The sequence below is a fragment of the Anguilla rostrata genome, chromosome 8 (genome assembly GCF_018555375.3).
Source record: "Anguilla rostrata isolate EN2019 chromosome 8, ASM1855537v3, whole genome shotgun sequence".
In the NCBI taxonomy this organism is placed as follows: domain Eukaryota; kingdom Metazoa; phylum Chordata; class Actinopteri; order Anguilliformes; family Anguillidae; genus Anguilla; species Anguilla rostrata.
The window spans coordinates 25,088,904-25,104,288 of NC_057940.1; the positions used below are offsets into that span (position 1 = coordinate 25,088,904).

Consider the following 15,385-nt stretch of genomic DNA (forward strand, 5'->3'; position numbering starts at 1 on the left):
TGTGTAACAGTGTGTGGCTGTGTGTAACAGTGTGTGGCTGTGTGTAACAGTGTGTTGCTGTGTGTAACAGTGTGTTGCTGTGTGTTGCTGTGTGTTGGTGTGTGCTGCTGTGTGTAACAGTGTGTGGCTGTGTGTAACAGTGTGTTGCTGTGTGTAACAGTGTGTTGCTGTGTGTAACAGTGTGTTGCTGTGTGTAACAGTGTGTGGCTGTGTGTAACAGTGTGTGGCTGTGTGTAACAGTGTGTTGCTGTGTGTTGCTGTGTGTTGCTGTGTGCTGCTGTGTGTAACAGTGTGTGGCTGTGTGTAACAGTGTTTTGCTGTGTTACAGTGGCGCTGGCTAGTGTAACAGTGTGTTCATGTGTGTAACAGTGTTTTGTGTGTGTAACAGTGTGTGCTGTGTGTAACATGTGTGGCTGTGTGTAACAGTGTGTTCTGTGTGTAACAGTGCGTTGCTGTGTGTAACAGTGTGTGGCAGTGTGTAACAGTGTGTTGCTGTGTGTAACAGTGTGTTGCTGTGTGTAACAGTGTGTGGCTGTGTGTAACAGTGTGTGGCAGTGTGTAACAGTGCGTTGCTCTGTGTAACAGTGTGTGGCAGTGTGTAACAGTGTGTTGCTGTGTGTAACAGTGCGTTGCTGTGTGTAACAGTGTGTTGCTGTGTGTAACAGTGTGTGCTGTGTGTAACAGTGTGTGCTGTGTGTAACAGTGTGTTGGTGTGTTCTTGGTGAGTGGTGCTGCTGTGTGTACAGTGGTGCTGTTGTACAGTGTCGTGTGTGTAACATGTGGTTGCGTGTGTAACAGTGTGTGCTGTGTGTCGTGGGCTGTGTGTAGGCAGTCTGTGGGGTGAACAGTGTGTGGCTGTGGGTGTGCGGTGGGCGTGTGCTGACTGTGTGTAAAGTGGTGGCCATGTTTGTGAACAGGGTTGCCCGGTGTAACAGCTGTGGGCTGGGTGGGAACAGGGTGCGTGTGTAGTGGGTGGTCTGAGGTCATTACAGTGTGGGCTGGGTGGGTGGCGCTGTGTGAACAGTGTGTGGTGTGGTACAGTCTGTAGTTAACAGTGCTGGCTGTGTGAACAGTGTGGCGTGTGAGGGGTGGCTGGTGTACACGGTCTGGCTGGTGGAACCAGGTGGGTGAGCGGGGTAGAGTGCTGGTCTCTAACGAGCGGGTGTGGTGGGGCGACAGGTGCTGTCTGGGAGGGGTGGTGTGAGCTGAGTGTCGCTACGAGCCACTGGGCTGGGGGAGGAGACGCAGGTGTGACGCGGCGGGGGGGGTGACCAACTTTTTGCATTTCTACAAAGTGTTACACGTGTTGATGTTTTTTCTGTAGGTTTTGTGTTTGGTAGATTTCTGGCAAAAGACTGAAGTATGTTTTGAAGCTAAATTGAATTGAAAGAGATGGTGAGTGATGAAGGAAGGAAGAAATGGAGAGATAGATAGGAGGGAGAGATGAGGGAAAGAAGGAGAAAATATTCTTTTAATTCAGAAATATAGATGGAGAGGACTGTGGTGGGGCTCAAGAGAAAGTGTATGCAGTATTATGACCTGCATGCATGTGTTTGTGTGTGCGTGTGCGCGTCTGTGTGTGTGTGCTTGTGTGTGCGTGTGCGCGTCTGTGTGTGTGCGCACGTGTGTGTTGGGGAACCAGGATCTCCTGGAGCAGGCAGAGTGGGGTGCAGACCTCCCCTCTGTGGAGCAGCACCTGCAGGATCACAGAAGCATTCACACTGCAGTGGAGGGGCTGCTGCAGAGCCTGAAGGAGGCACGCAGCTATGAGGTCAGTGTACACACACACACACACCTACAGCGCACACACATACACACCTACAGCACACACACACAATCCTACAGCAAACAAATACTCATTTGCACACACCTAAAGCACACACACGCACAGCCAAACACAATACCTTTAAGTGCATGCACTGTTCAGTGACACAGACCACTGCTGGCTTGTGAGTTCAGTGCTTGGTTGGGCGGGCTCGTCTTGCTCAGACATGTGACCTCAGTGTTCCTTTCTCCCTGCAGTCAACCATCTCGCCTAATTTCCACAGCAGCTACTCCGAGACTCTGGCCAAGCTTGAACATCAGTACTGCAAACTACTGGTAAGAGAGAATGGTTGTGTGTGTGTGTGTGTGTGTGTGTGTGTGTATTGCCGGTGTACCATGGGGATACAGACTCCTGCAGTAAGCAGCTGCTGCTGCTCAGTGAATTTAATCACATCGCAGTGACTGAACCTTGAGAGAGCACCTGCTCTGTCCCCTGCCCATCTGCGCCTGTGACAAACCCCAGTGTGCACTTCCTGCAGTCTTTGGGAAGGCAAACATTATAAATGCTTCAACACTGTCAATGGTGTGGCCGCTGTGCCTGAGGAAGGAAGAGGCACACACACACACACACACACATGCACACACACACACATGTACACAGACACCTTCCAATGTGGTTAGCAGCAGCTGCTCCAACCAATTCTGGGAATATGAAATACTTTGTGAAACATCTGATTGTGTGGAGCTCTGTTTTACGGCACAGTGTGTGGGGTCAGCTGAGCTGTGCAGTGATCCGTTATTCTCACATTTTTAAATGAATTGAAATGGGTGTATATTTCTGAGCTCTGTCGCTAAGAAAAGGGGGAGCAGCGGGGCTTGTGGGCTCCTTTAAAAAAGCTGCATGGTTGCAGGAGCACTCGTCATGGCGACTGCGTTGCCTGGAGAGCCTGCACGCATTCGTGTCGCGCTGCACGGAGGAGCTGATCTGGCTGAACGAGAGGGAGGAGGAGGAGCTGGCCTTCGACTGGAGTGAGAACAACACCAACATCGCAGCGAAGAGAGAGCTGTATGCTGTGAGTGTGCCCTCGAACACACGAGCACTCCTGTGCACTAACACACAAACACACACACGCACGCACACACATACACATACACACATACACATACACATACACACTCACACACACACACACACACGCACACGCACTCTCACACACACACACGCACACGCACTCTCACACACACACACGCACACGCACTCACACACGCACTCACACACACACACACACACATACACACTCACACAGACACACACACACACACACACACACACACACGCACTCACACACACACACACACACACTCACACAGACACACACACACAGACACACACACACATCCCCTCCCCATCCACAAGACAAACACACCTGCAGTCAATCTAATAAAATAACTGACTTAATGACTATACAGGCACAGCCTTTATGCAGTCAGTCCCTCATCTAATTTATCCATTTATACAAGTTTTTTGTAGGCCCCCCTCTAGTTTAGGGCCCTGTGTAGTAAGTTACTCCGTTCCTCCCACAGGAGGCACCCCTGCACTTGCACGTACACACACAGACACACACACACACATACACGCACAGACAGATAAACAGGCATCCACTGTCCTTCTCTCTCAGTCAAACTTTCCACAACGTCATTGAGGCAGTAAATTTCTCTGGAAGTAATGGCAGGAAGCAGTTACGAACATGCCAAGTAGAGATTACAGAATTTTGTTCTTTGTTGTCATTCTATTTTGATCAACCTTCCTGTCTTACCCTTTTCCCCCAGGACATGAAGTCAGAGCTGGAGGAAAAACAGGAAGTGATGCATTCTCTACAGGAAACAGCTGACCGCCTCTGTCAGGAGAATCACCCAGCCAAACAGACAGTGGAGGTAAAGCCTCTGCTCCATATTGGGGGAGGAATATTTGGTACAGATTCATTTTTGGAGCTCTTTTATTCAGACATGTAGGAGCTTCATTCTGTGAAGTATTGCTTCAGGTGCTTCATGTGCCAAGTAGAACCATCTTGATTAATTAACACCCCCTGACAACTTGTAGACATCAGTCATAATATACTCTTAAGTGAAGGTGCATCTCCTATACACAGGTCATATGTGTTTATTGGCCCAATCTCTCATCTGATCAGAATGTTGTTTGACATTGTTATTTTAATAAAGGGTGCTTTTGAGTCTTTATCTCAGTGAAACACTTAATTGCATGTAAGGACGTGCCATGAAGTTTGGGAAACAGAGGGTGGATCCCCTGTAGGGTTGGTGCTCATTGGATGAGCTGGTGGCTCTGTTTCCAGGCCTACAGCGCCGCCCTGCAGACTCAGTGGGAGTGGGTCAGCCAGCTGTGCCTCTGTGTGGAGCAGCACCTGAAAGACAACACCGCCTACTTCCAGGTACGGTCCCCCACCTGGGCCCAGAGGAGGAGAGAGAGTGTACAGGAGCGTATTTGCACTGATTCACTGGGCTCACAGGAGAAGAGCAGACTGCACTGTCTTTTGTGTTTGTCAGGGTCTGATGCTGTTAAATTTCATTGTTGGGTAAAAGACTGGAGACCCTTTTTTTAGCAAAGTTGTGGGCTATGCCTTCACAAGAAACAGGAATAACAACAGGAACAAACAGGAAAATATATGAAAAATACTCTATTAATGGTCAACAACAACAACAACAACAACAACAACAACAACAATCATAATAATAATAATAATCTGTGCTGTTTATCCCTCAGTTTGTGAGCGATGTGCGGGAATGTGAGAGCTATCTGCGGCAGCTCCAGGACACCATAAAGAGACAGTACACCTGTGACAAAAACAGCAGGCTGGGAAAGCTGGAGGACCTGCTGCAAGACTCTATGGTAATAACTCCTTCCTGGTCACACCCATGTACAGCACATGCCCTATTAAACACACACACCTACAGTGCACTCACACACACACACACACACACCTCCTCCTGATCTCCTTTGCTCATTTTTATCTATCTCATTCCTCCCTTGTGGTCTCTTCCCGTATGGTCAGCTCCAGTTATGCAGTCAAATTTTCTCTTTTCTCCTCTCGCTCCAAGAGAAATGTAACAATGGTTTTGAAGTCAGTAATGTGTTGACATATACTCAATGCTGTCATGGATTAGTATTTGGGACCATTCAAGATGTCAATTAAAAATCACGCTACTATTTTAGGGCTCTACATTCATGTTTAAGATTTTGTTATCAGGGTTTCTGTGAAGACCTATTTTGCTAATGCCACTGTACATATGTAAAGACAAGGAGGAATGTGATGAACCACACCTGACTGAACCCACAAGCTGGCCCCTCCTCCTCCCGGATCATAGAGCAGATGGCACTGTGGGGCTGAGCCTCACCCTGCTGGCCAACAGAACAGTGGGCACTTCCATGTGGGCATGAGAAGCAGCGGGGGACAAACTGGCACGGGTGGCATCACCCGCTGTGGGGCAGATAATTAGGTGATTGGGAGGTGTATTTAACCAGGAAGGAATAGGAGAGTGGCCAGTAATAAAGCGAGTAGCGAGTGATGCCTGTAAAAGAGGTGTCGGTAACCGTGTGGGGACCCCTTGTGGTGTGGAGAGGACGCTCATTCGTGTTGAGCGTGTACTGTATGCTGAGTCATTCTGTATGAAAGATGAAATGTAGTTGATGGTCTTTAGTGTTAGCAGCTGGCTGTCTGTGAATGTGTGTGGGGTGGGATGGGGCGTTTCATAGGACAGATGAATGCCTCGTGTGTGTGTGTGCGTGTGTGTGTGTGTGTGTGTGTGTGTGTGTGTGATGTGGTAGATGGATGCTCTTTTGTGTATGTGTGAGAGGGAATTTCAGTGTGAGTTCAGCGCTCCAGTTCTCACCAGGGAGAGAGATTAAATGGTGTGATGCCAGATGCCTATAATGTGCGCCTCACTGCAGCAGCCAGTTTATTTGATTAACTGCTGTGTTGCTCTGCGTATTGAAAGAATGTTGATCCGAGAGTGCTATGGCGCTCGCTGTAATAATTAAATTTCCACTACACTTCTCCACATCTCCCTCGCTATCCTCCTTCCTCGCTATCTTGGTTTCTCTCTCTGCGCATCAGGGCACAGCTGAAATGGATTTCTGAAAATAGCATCGTCCGAATTGTAGCGCTCACATAATACTGACACCAGTCACAGATTCACTAAACTGTAAGGTATAACTAGTGCTTTATGCTTTATTTCCCTTTACCCTGCCTAGATGTTGCCCGTCAGCGTTTGCGTTAAAAAAACCAACTCTCCCCCTGGAAGAGAAGGATAGCTGGGTTAATTCTAAATGGCACCGATAGCCGTTACACTAATGCAAGATTTAATTCTTAATGACATGTACAACGGTGACATCAATGTTAACTCAGCAAGTTGTGTAACTGTCGCTGACATCACGTATTTTGCCCAGTTAACAGGTGCACTTCAGGCGAGAGTGTCAGCGAGCACAAACCGCAGCCTCAGGAAGAGGCGGTCAGTAAATGTCCTAGACTCAGGATGGACTGATTGATTGGCTGAATGTTTGATTGACAGGAGGAGAAGGAGCAGCTGATTGAGTACCGCAGCACCGTGGCAAGCCTGGTGGGGCGGGCCAAGACCGTGGTGCAGCTCGGCCCCCGCAACGCAGACTGCATCGTCGCGACGACCACGCCGATCCGCGCCGTCTGCGACTACCGGCAGATCGAGGTATGCCAGGCCCCGCCCCCGTGCCCTCTGCCTCTCAGCTGGCCCCGCCTGGCTCAGGCCTGCCCACAGTATGCCTTTGGCTCTGACTGGCTGTCATTCCCTCCTGGCTTCCAGTGCAAAGGCCATACATATTCAGGACAGATTCTGTGCATCTTGAAACCTATGCACTTGTTGTACGTCGCTCTGGATAAGAGCGTCTGCTAAATGCCTGTAATGTAATGTAATGTAATGTGGGGAAACGCTATGCTGTGACACTGCCGTAGCCATTTTGGCTCCTGTACGCAGCACCGTTACTTTCCAGTTCTGATCCAGTGATGCTTTATAAAGTTGCTTGGAGTCCAAAAAAAAGAATGATGAGGGAAGAATGTAGAATGACTAACCCAACCCTTGCTGAACAGATATGAAATGCAAGTACAAATTATCATGTGTTGGCCATTTGCAAACTGTTGCGAGATGGGATAAAATGAAAATGTGAATTAAGGTCTAAATTTTAAAACATCACTGGGTCAAAATGTGGAAATAACATCACATAGTGTGTCCCTAATGTAGCAACAGGAATGTCACGGGGTATTATGGCAAAAAAGAAAGACAGCAGCCAAATTGGAGTGTTGACAGTGCGTTGCACACCTCACGCATGGTGGTCAGAAGTAACCCACTGACATATTAATGTGAGAAAAGTGTTGATGTGATGCTACATTGTAGTTTGTCTTTTTTTCTTTTTAAAAAATAAATTTGGTGCCTACCCTGGGGCTGAACACGTCCAATTCCCACCCTACTTTGGAACTGTGCATCGCCCAATAGACCCCCCGGCCACAGCTGGCACTGGCACGGTCCGGATTAGATCCGAGAACCTGGGGCTCATCCACGCCCCTGGACTTGTGCTGGCTGCCCAACAGCCTGAATGAGCCCCCAGCGGCTCTGGCTTCACCGTTTAAAAGCTCTTAGATTGGGAGACTCCCCTACCTGCCGCTTTACTGCAGGCCTGCGTATCCGCTGCTGCTGACATCATCGCTGATGTTCCAAACCCTGCAGCACTTCTCCGGTGGCAGAGAAGCTCGCGGTGTCTCTTCCCTCTGGGGTTTTAGCGCAGGCTCAGAGATGGGTGGAAGAGCTTCACTGTCAACACTGAGCAGAACTGTTTATTCCCTCCTCCTTGTTGTAAAATGTGAGGGGTCTAAGCAGCGTATTGGGTAGGACAGACGTGCGTACAGAAGCTCCCTGTATTAGACTCTAGCAGTCCTCGGTTGCTGTATGGCGGTGAGTGAGCGCTGTGTTATAAACTTCCATAGCTGGGGCAGGCCTGGTGCAGCAGTGGGAGGTGTCAGCTGAGGCTCAAACCCATAGCTTTCATGTACATGGTTCTAGTGTCCAGTACACAGTACAGTAAAGGACAGATCTGGCTCTGGTTCAAATTTATGATCTCCAGGCTTCTAAATGCCTCCCTCCAACACACACACGCACAACAGCTGTAGGCTCTGTCACGCTTGTTACCCAAAGATTGAATCTACATAATCTACACAATGCCCCCAAATAACCGCTGTCTCCTCCCCTCTTCTCCTTCCCTTTACTCTTCCTCTCATCCCTCTTTCCCTCCTTCCCTCTATTCATCCCTTTCTCTCTCTCTCTCTCTCCCCCTTCCCCCACTTCCTCATTTGTGTCTGCGGGCTGGCAAGGCTAACACACAGGTATTGACTCCTCTCTTCTCCGTGCTCAGATTTCACGCTGTGCACTGAATGGGACAGGGCACATAAGGACAGAGCAGAGTGCTGCAATACCGCAGGGAGCCACTAGGGACCTACCACTGCAGCATTTTAACATGTCACCCACCAGCTGAGCTCTGAATTGATGGTGGAAAAATCTGCATAAGAAATTGCTTTACCAATATACAGCAGTGATCCATGAAGGCTCAGGCAGAAATTTGCAGTTAAGTTGCACTTTTCTTGAGACGAGGCTGAAGGTAGCTTGTCAATAGACACCAGACAGATCACTAAAATGTACAGTTTAATTGAACATGATAGCTAGTAGGTCGGAAGGGCCCGAGAGGACACTGGGAGAAGCCCTTTGGAGAGAAGCCAGGCTCTGTCATAGGGCTAGAGGAAGGAGAGAGTGATGTTCTCAATCTCAAAGTCATCGCCTGCTTGGCTGTGCTGTGTGTGGGCAGTGGAGGGGGTGCATTTGCTTTGGCTTCGGAGGTCCTTTGAGCCGCACTAAAATGCTTCCCTGCGCTCATGACTACCCCAAGCTTCATTTAAGTTCATTTATGCTGTTTTTTTGGGTTTCCAATTTCAGCGCTTTGCTTGAACCAATTTCCTGTACGTTGATACAGAGCCTAGACAATATAAATAGATAAATCCATACATCTATTATATTGTGTGCTACACATGTAAATATAGAGTCATCTGCTTTTTAGTTAATGGATGGCTGCTTTTGCTGCTCTGTTTTAGAAGTCTTGTTAAATCCTTATTTTCTAATTTGCTCGGTATGTATGAAATATTCAGCAGTTAATTTGAAAAGATGGAATGGTGTCTGTGATACCATTGTATGAATATTTCACATAGAAATCTTGTTTATTTGCTTTGTTCATTATACAGAGCATATATGTGTTCAGTCTTTCTCAGTAGTGCACTGACCTGTGCAATCAAAGGAAATAATCTACAGATAAGCTGTGTTTAGGTACTCTAGGTTTTGTCACACAAACTCTACGATCTTTAGTTTCATGAAACACAAGTAGCTACTTTTTTGAGGTCAGTGGATTAGCTACTGTGCATAAAATATTTCCTTTCTTTTTTCTTTTTTTCTTCATTTATGGCTTCTACCAACCCTTGTACATCCCTCCCTTTCCGTCACTGTTTGTGATACCTCTGTCCATCTCACTCTCCTATTCTTGTCTATAATTCCTCTCCTTCATTCTCCCTATGTCCATCTCTTCCACATTTTTCTTTTTCTCTCTTTCTCTCTGTTCATCTGTTTCTCTTTTTCACACCCATCTCGCCACCCCCTTGCCTTCCCCCCCACCTCCCTCTGAATCTCTCAGATCACCATCGGTAAGGGGGAGGAGTGTGTTTTGGAGGATAACACTCAGCGCACCAAGTGGAAGGTCATCAGCCCCAGTGGCAATGAGGCCATGGTGCCCTCCGTCTGTTTCACTGTCCCACCCCCCAACCAGGGGGCGCTGGACACTGCCAGCAGGTATATGTGCGCACACACACGCACGCTTGCACCCACACACACGCACGCTCACACACTCCCAGTGACAGACACGCACACACATGCACACATACACGCACACACACACATGCACACACATGCACACACATACATACTGTCCTCACATGCACACACACACATGCACACACATGCACACACATACATACTGTCCTCACATGCACACATGCATACACACACACACACACATACATACTGTGTCCTCACATGCACACATGTATACACACACACATGCTCACACACATACACACACACTGCAGAATCATTCCTACTGAAGCGTGATGTCCAGTTTGGAGATGTACTTTGCGCGTGTCCCTGACACATTGCTTGTTGTACTGTATGTATAGGATGGAGCAGCTGTACCAGAATGTGATGGCTCTGTGGCATCAGCTGCATGTAAACATGAAGAGTGTGGTCTCCTGGCACTACCTGCTGAAGGACACCAGAACCATCTCTTCTTGGACTCTGGAAATGGTCAGTACATGAACTGACGCTCACTAATCCCTCAGACATCTGTGTCTCCTTTGTGTTTTGTGTGTAAGGTATATCTGTAGTTCTCTCAGGTAAGGTCAGTGTGTAAGGTATATCTGTAGTTCTCTCAGGTAAGGTCAGTGTCTAAGGTATATCTGTAGTTCTCTCAGGTAATGTCAGTGTGTAAGGTATATCTGTAGTTCTCTCAGGTAAGGTCAGTATGTAAGGTATATCTGTAGTTCTCTCAGGTAAGGTCAGTGTCTAAGGTATATCTGTAGTTCTTTCAAGTAATGTCCGTACGTAAGGTATGTCTGTAGTTCTCTCAGGTAAGGTCAGTGTGTCAGGTATATTTGTAGTTCTCTCAGGTAAGGTCAGTGTCTAAGGTATATCTGTAGTTCTCTCAGGTAATGTCAGTGTGTAAGGTATATCTGTAGTTCTCTCAGGTAAGGTCAGTATGTAAGGTATATCTGTAGTTCTCTCAGGTAAGGTCAGTGTGTACGATATATCTGTAGTTCTCTCAGGTAAGGTCAGTGTCTAAGGTATGTCTGTAGTTCTCTCAGGTAAGGTCAGTATGTAAGGTATATCTGTAGTTCTCTCAGGTAAGGTCAGTATGTAAGGTATATCTGTAGTTCTCTCAGGTAAGGTCAGTGTGTAAGGTATATCTGTAGTTCTCTCAGGTAAAGTCAGTGTGTAAGGTATATCTGTAGTTCTTTCAAGTAATGTCCGTACGTAAGGTATGTCTGTAGTTCTCTCAGGTAAGGTCAGTGTGTCAGGTATATTTGTAGTTCTCTCAGGTAAGGTCAGTGTGTCAGGTATATTTGTAGTTCTCTCAGGTAAGGTTGCGGTGTCAGGTGGGTGACCCGTCCTAATGTGTCACACAGGTGCGTTCTCAGGCTCCATTGGAGAGACAGCAGGCTCTGGACAACCTGGAGGCTCACCTGACAGACTTCCTGGCAGACAGCCGGGAAAGCGCTCTGTTCACCCCCGCTGAGAGGAGAGAGCTGGAGAAGGATGCCGAGGACTGCCGTACACACTGCCAAGCTCTTATGGTCTCTATGGAGACAGGTAAGCACAAGGGGCAGCTTGACGATCTTAATGACTCAGCGAAGTCTGTATTTTGCATGTTTTCTGTGCTCTGTTCAGACCTGTGTTATATCCATGCCATCTTCTTTTAGCTGTGCCCTTTTACCTTCAGTTCTTCAGTTAGTTCTTTTCAGAGTGAGCTTCATAGGCATGATAAATGAACACACTGCCAGTGCATTTCATTCCCATAACTGTAACTGTCCATTTTACTGATTTTAAAATCTGTCTACCTCTCTCTCTCCCTTTCTCTCTCAGTGGAGAAGGACGAGTCCGTCTCTCGGTCCTACCTGACAGAGTTGCAGGATATCAAGCGTCACCTGGTGGAGGCGGAGCACAGGCTAACGAGAGGAATCCAGACCCCGCTCCCTAGCAACCTGAGCAGCGACGGTGCGGACAACACGGTCCACATTGCAGAGCAAGAGGTTAGTCCCTCACGATCCCATTCAACCTGCTGTTGATGTGACGTGGTTTCACAACCTCGATAGTAACAGAGCCTCTAACGGAGTGTGACAGAGTAACAGGGCTGCTTACTGAGTGTGACAGAGTAACAGGGGTGCTTTCTGAGAGTAACAGAGTAACAGGGCTGCTTGCTGAGTGTAACAGAGCTGCTTACTGAGAGTAACAGAGTAACAGGGCTGCTTGCTGAGAGTAACAGAGTAACAGAGCTGCTTACTGAGAGTAACAGAGTAACAACTGCTTACTGAGTGTGACAGAGTAACAGAGCTGCTTACTGAGTGTGACAGAGTAACAGAGCTGCTTACTGAGAGTAACAGAGTAACAGGGCTGCTTACTGAGAGTAACAGAGTAACAGGGCTGCTTACTGAGTGTGACAGAGTAACAGAGCTGCTTACTGAGAGTAACAGAGTAACAGAGCTGCTTACTGAGTGTGACAGAGTAACAGGGCTGCTTACTGAGTGTGACAGAGTAACAGAGCTGCTTACTGAGAGTAACAGAGTAACAGAGCTGCTTACTGAGAGTAACAGAGTAACAGGGCTGCTTACTGAGTGTGACAGAGTAACAGAGCTGCTTACTGAGAGTAACAGAGTAACAGAGCTGCTTACTGAGTGTGACAGAGTAACAGAGCTGCTTACTGAGTGTGACAGAGTAACAGAGCTGCTTACTGAGAGTAACAGAGTAACAGAGCTGCTTACTGAGAGTAACAGAGTAACAGGGCTGCTTACTGGGTGTGACAGAGTAACAGGGCTGCTTACTGAGAGTAACAGAGTAACAGAGCTGCTTACTGAGTGTGACAGAGTAACAGAGCTGCTTACTGAGTGTGACAGAGTAACAGAGCTGCTTACTGAGAGTAAAGAGTAAGCTCCTACTGAGTACAAGTAACGGCTGCTTATGAGTAGTACAAGTGCGTTACTGAGCGTAACGAGTAACAGAGCTGCTACTGAGAGTAACAGAGTAACAGAGCTGCTTACTGAGTGTGACAGAGTAACAGGGGTGCTTTCTGAGAGTAACAGAGTAACAGGGCTGCTTGCTGAGTGTAACAGAGCTGCTTACTGAGAGTAACAGAGTAACAGGGCTGCTTGTTGAGAGTAACAGAGCTGCTTACGGTTCCTGGCAGAAGCTGCAGCGGGACCTGGACGGGCTGCGCTCCAGCCTGGGCGAGGTGTCCCGCAGGTGCGTCAGCTTCTTTGAGGAGAAGCCCTCCTCCACCAGCGTCCCTGTCCTCCGCTCCGAGCTGAACGTGGCCGTGGAGCAGATGGATCGTCTGCACGCGCTGTCTTCTGTCTACCTGCACAAGTGAGCGGTCGCATGCACACACACTGAAATGTGTACGTAGTCATACAGATGGACACACGCACACGGGCCAAAAGCACGCACACATTTATACGTATTCATGCAGGTGTACACACACAGTGTTCACACACAGACCAAAAGCAGATAGTTTCTTCCTGCTCCTCCACACGTCTAACCCGATGCTCACTCCAGTACTCGGATGCACATGCAGTCTGTCTGTGCTCCCCGTGGCTGCAGGCTGAAGACGGTGGACGTGCTGATGCGCAGCTCGCAGGCCGCAGAGAGCCTGCTGCACAAGTACGAGAGCCGGCTGAGTGAGGAGGACATGGTGCCGGCCGACAGCACCGCCATCCAGGGCCTGCGAGAGCAGCTGGGGGTGAGACTGCACCGACACGCACTCCCAGTCACGCACGCACACACACACACACACACACATACATACATACACACACACACACACACAATCACACAACTCCAGTCACCGCAACACACAAATCACACAACTCCCAGTTACGCACACACACTACATCACATACACTCCCAGTCCGCACCAATACATACACAACCCCATCACGCACACATACACACACCCCATCCCACCACACACACATACATCACACAACTCCCAGTTACACACACACACACACACATACATACACACACAACTCATCACGCACTCACACACATATACACACAACCCCAGCACCGCACACATCACATACACACCTCACATGCGAACCACACACCACACACACTTAGACCCAGTTACACACATACACACACATACATACACACACATACACACACACAAACTCCCAGTCACGCACACACACACACATACATACACACACACACACATACACACACACACATATACACACAAACTCCCAGTTACACACACACACACTCCCAGTCACGCACACACACACACATACATACACACAAACTCCCACTTACGCTCGCACACACACATACATACACACACACACACACACACACATATACACACAAACTCCCAGTCACGCGCACACACACACATACATACACACAAACTCCCAGTCACGCACACACATATACACACAAACTCCCAGTCACGCGCACACACACACATACATACACACAAACTCCCAGTTACGCACACACACATACATACACATACACTCCCAGTCACGCACACACACACATACATACATACACAAACTCCCAGTCACGCACGCACATACACACACACTCCCAGTCACGCACGCACACACACACACCTACATACACACAAACTCCCAGTTACACACACACACACACAACATACAACACACACAACCCCAGTCACGCACTCAAACACCACATAAACCAATCCTCCCGCCATCCACCGCACACTGCACACGCACACCACACCACCCACTTAGACCATTACCTACGAACACACACTAGCCAGTTAGCACACACACATACAGACACAACCAGTCACTGCACATACCACACATCCCTCACGCACACCACAACAACCACACCTGTAGCCCAGTTCACGCACACTGAGACCCAGTTACACACACACCACTCTGAGACAGTCGCGGTCATTAGGAAACACAGCGGTATGAGTGCTGACCCTCTCTCTCTCCTCTCCCGCAGAGGTGGCAGTCTGACCTGGATGCCCAGGAGCACGTCTTCCAGTCCCTCAGCACCGAGGTCCAGCGGGCCCGGGCAGCAGGGGCCCAGCTCAGCACACTGCACCCCGACCGCAGCCCAGAGCTGGACCGCTACCAGGAGAAAGCAGCCCAGCTGACCGAGAGATGGGCCGGTGTGCGGAGACAGATCGAGACCAGGTCACTAGCCTCGGGAGAGAGAGACACTGATAGACTCATGTTTTTTAACTCAATTATTCCTTTTTTTATGGTATTTCTGTACTGTTGTGATACTAGTACTCCTGCTCTTTGATATTTGTGAGCTTTAAAAGCACATACTTCTGTCATGTGCAAATTCAGTTTGTCACTGTCTATCAGAAGACAAGATATTTTTTGTAAAACATATGGTCAGTTAACAATTATAGTACTTAACATTATCTGGACTCTGGACAGAATAATAATGATGACATCATAAACAAGAGAGCCAATGGCAACTCCTGGGCAGGTTTTTTTATTCGTATGTTGTCAGTATCCTGGTGCCGGCCGACTCTGTTCTGACTGAGTGCGTGTTTCAGGCGAGCGGACCTGGAGACGCTGGGGTCCGTCCTGCAGCAGTACCGACAGGGACACTCGGCGCTGATCCGGTGGATCGAGGAGACGACGGAGAGACAGGAGAACACGCAGCCCGGACAGACGGACAGCAAAGTGCTGTCCGAGCAGCTCGCCCAGCAGACGGT

General features: G+C 48.5%; 1 protein-coding gene across 6 annotated transcripts in view; it reads left to right on the plus strand.

Annotated features, from left to right (window-relative positions):
- Positions 1-1,519: 1,519 nt before the first annotated feature.
- The window catches only part of macf1a (microtubule actin crosslinking factor 1a), a 94,562-nt gene continuing 80,696 nt past the window's right edge, over positions 1,520-15,385 (plus strand). For all 6 annotated transcript variants that reach the window (XM_064347257.1, XM_064347262.1, XM_064347259.1 and 3 more), the window contains exons 1-15: positions 1,520-1,771; positions 2,023-2,100; positions 2,676-2,837; positions 3,595-3,699; positions 4,116-4,211; positions 4,544-4,669; positions 6,349-6,501; positions 9,536-9,690; positions 10,074-10,200; positions 11,079-11,262; positions 11,536-11,702; positions 12,854-13,032; positions 13,267-13,405; positions 14,656-14,849; positions 15,224-15,383. In XM_064347257.1, the coding sequence (XP_064203327.1) occupies positions 1,535-1,771; positions 2,023-2,100; positions 2,676-2,837; positions 3,595-3,699; positions 4,116-4,211; positions 4,544-4,669; positions 6,349-6,501; positions 9,536-9,690; positions 10,074-10,200; positions 11,079-11,262; positions 11,536-11,702; positions 12,854-13,032; positions 13,267-13,405; positions 14,656-14,849; positions 15,224-15,383 (2,262 nt within the window). In that variant the 5' untranslated portion in view covers positions 1,520-1,534. The remainder of the gene's footprint in view (positions 1,772-2,022; positions 2,101-2,675; positions 2,838-3,594; positions 3,700-4,115; positions 4,212-4,543; positions 4,670-6,348; positions 6,502-9,535; positions 9,691-10,073; positions 10,201-11,078; positions 11,263-11,535; positions 11,703-12,853; positions 13,033-13,266; positions 13,406-14,655; positions 14,850-15,223; positions 15,384-15,385) is intronic.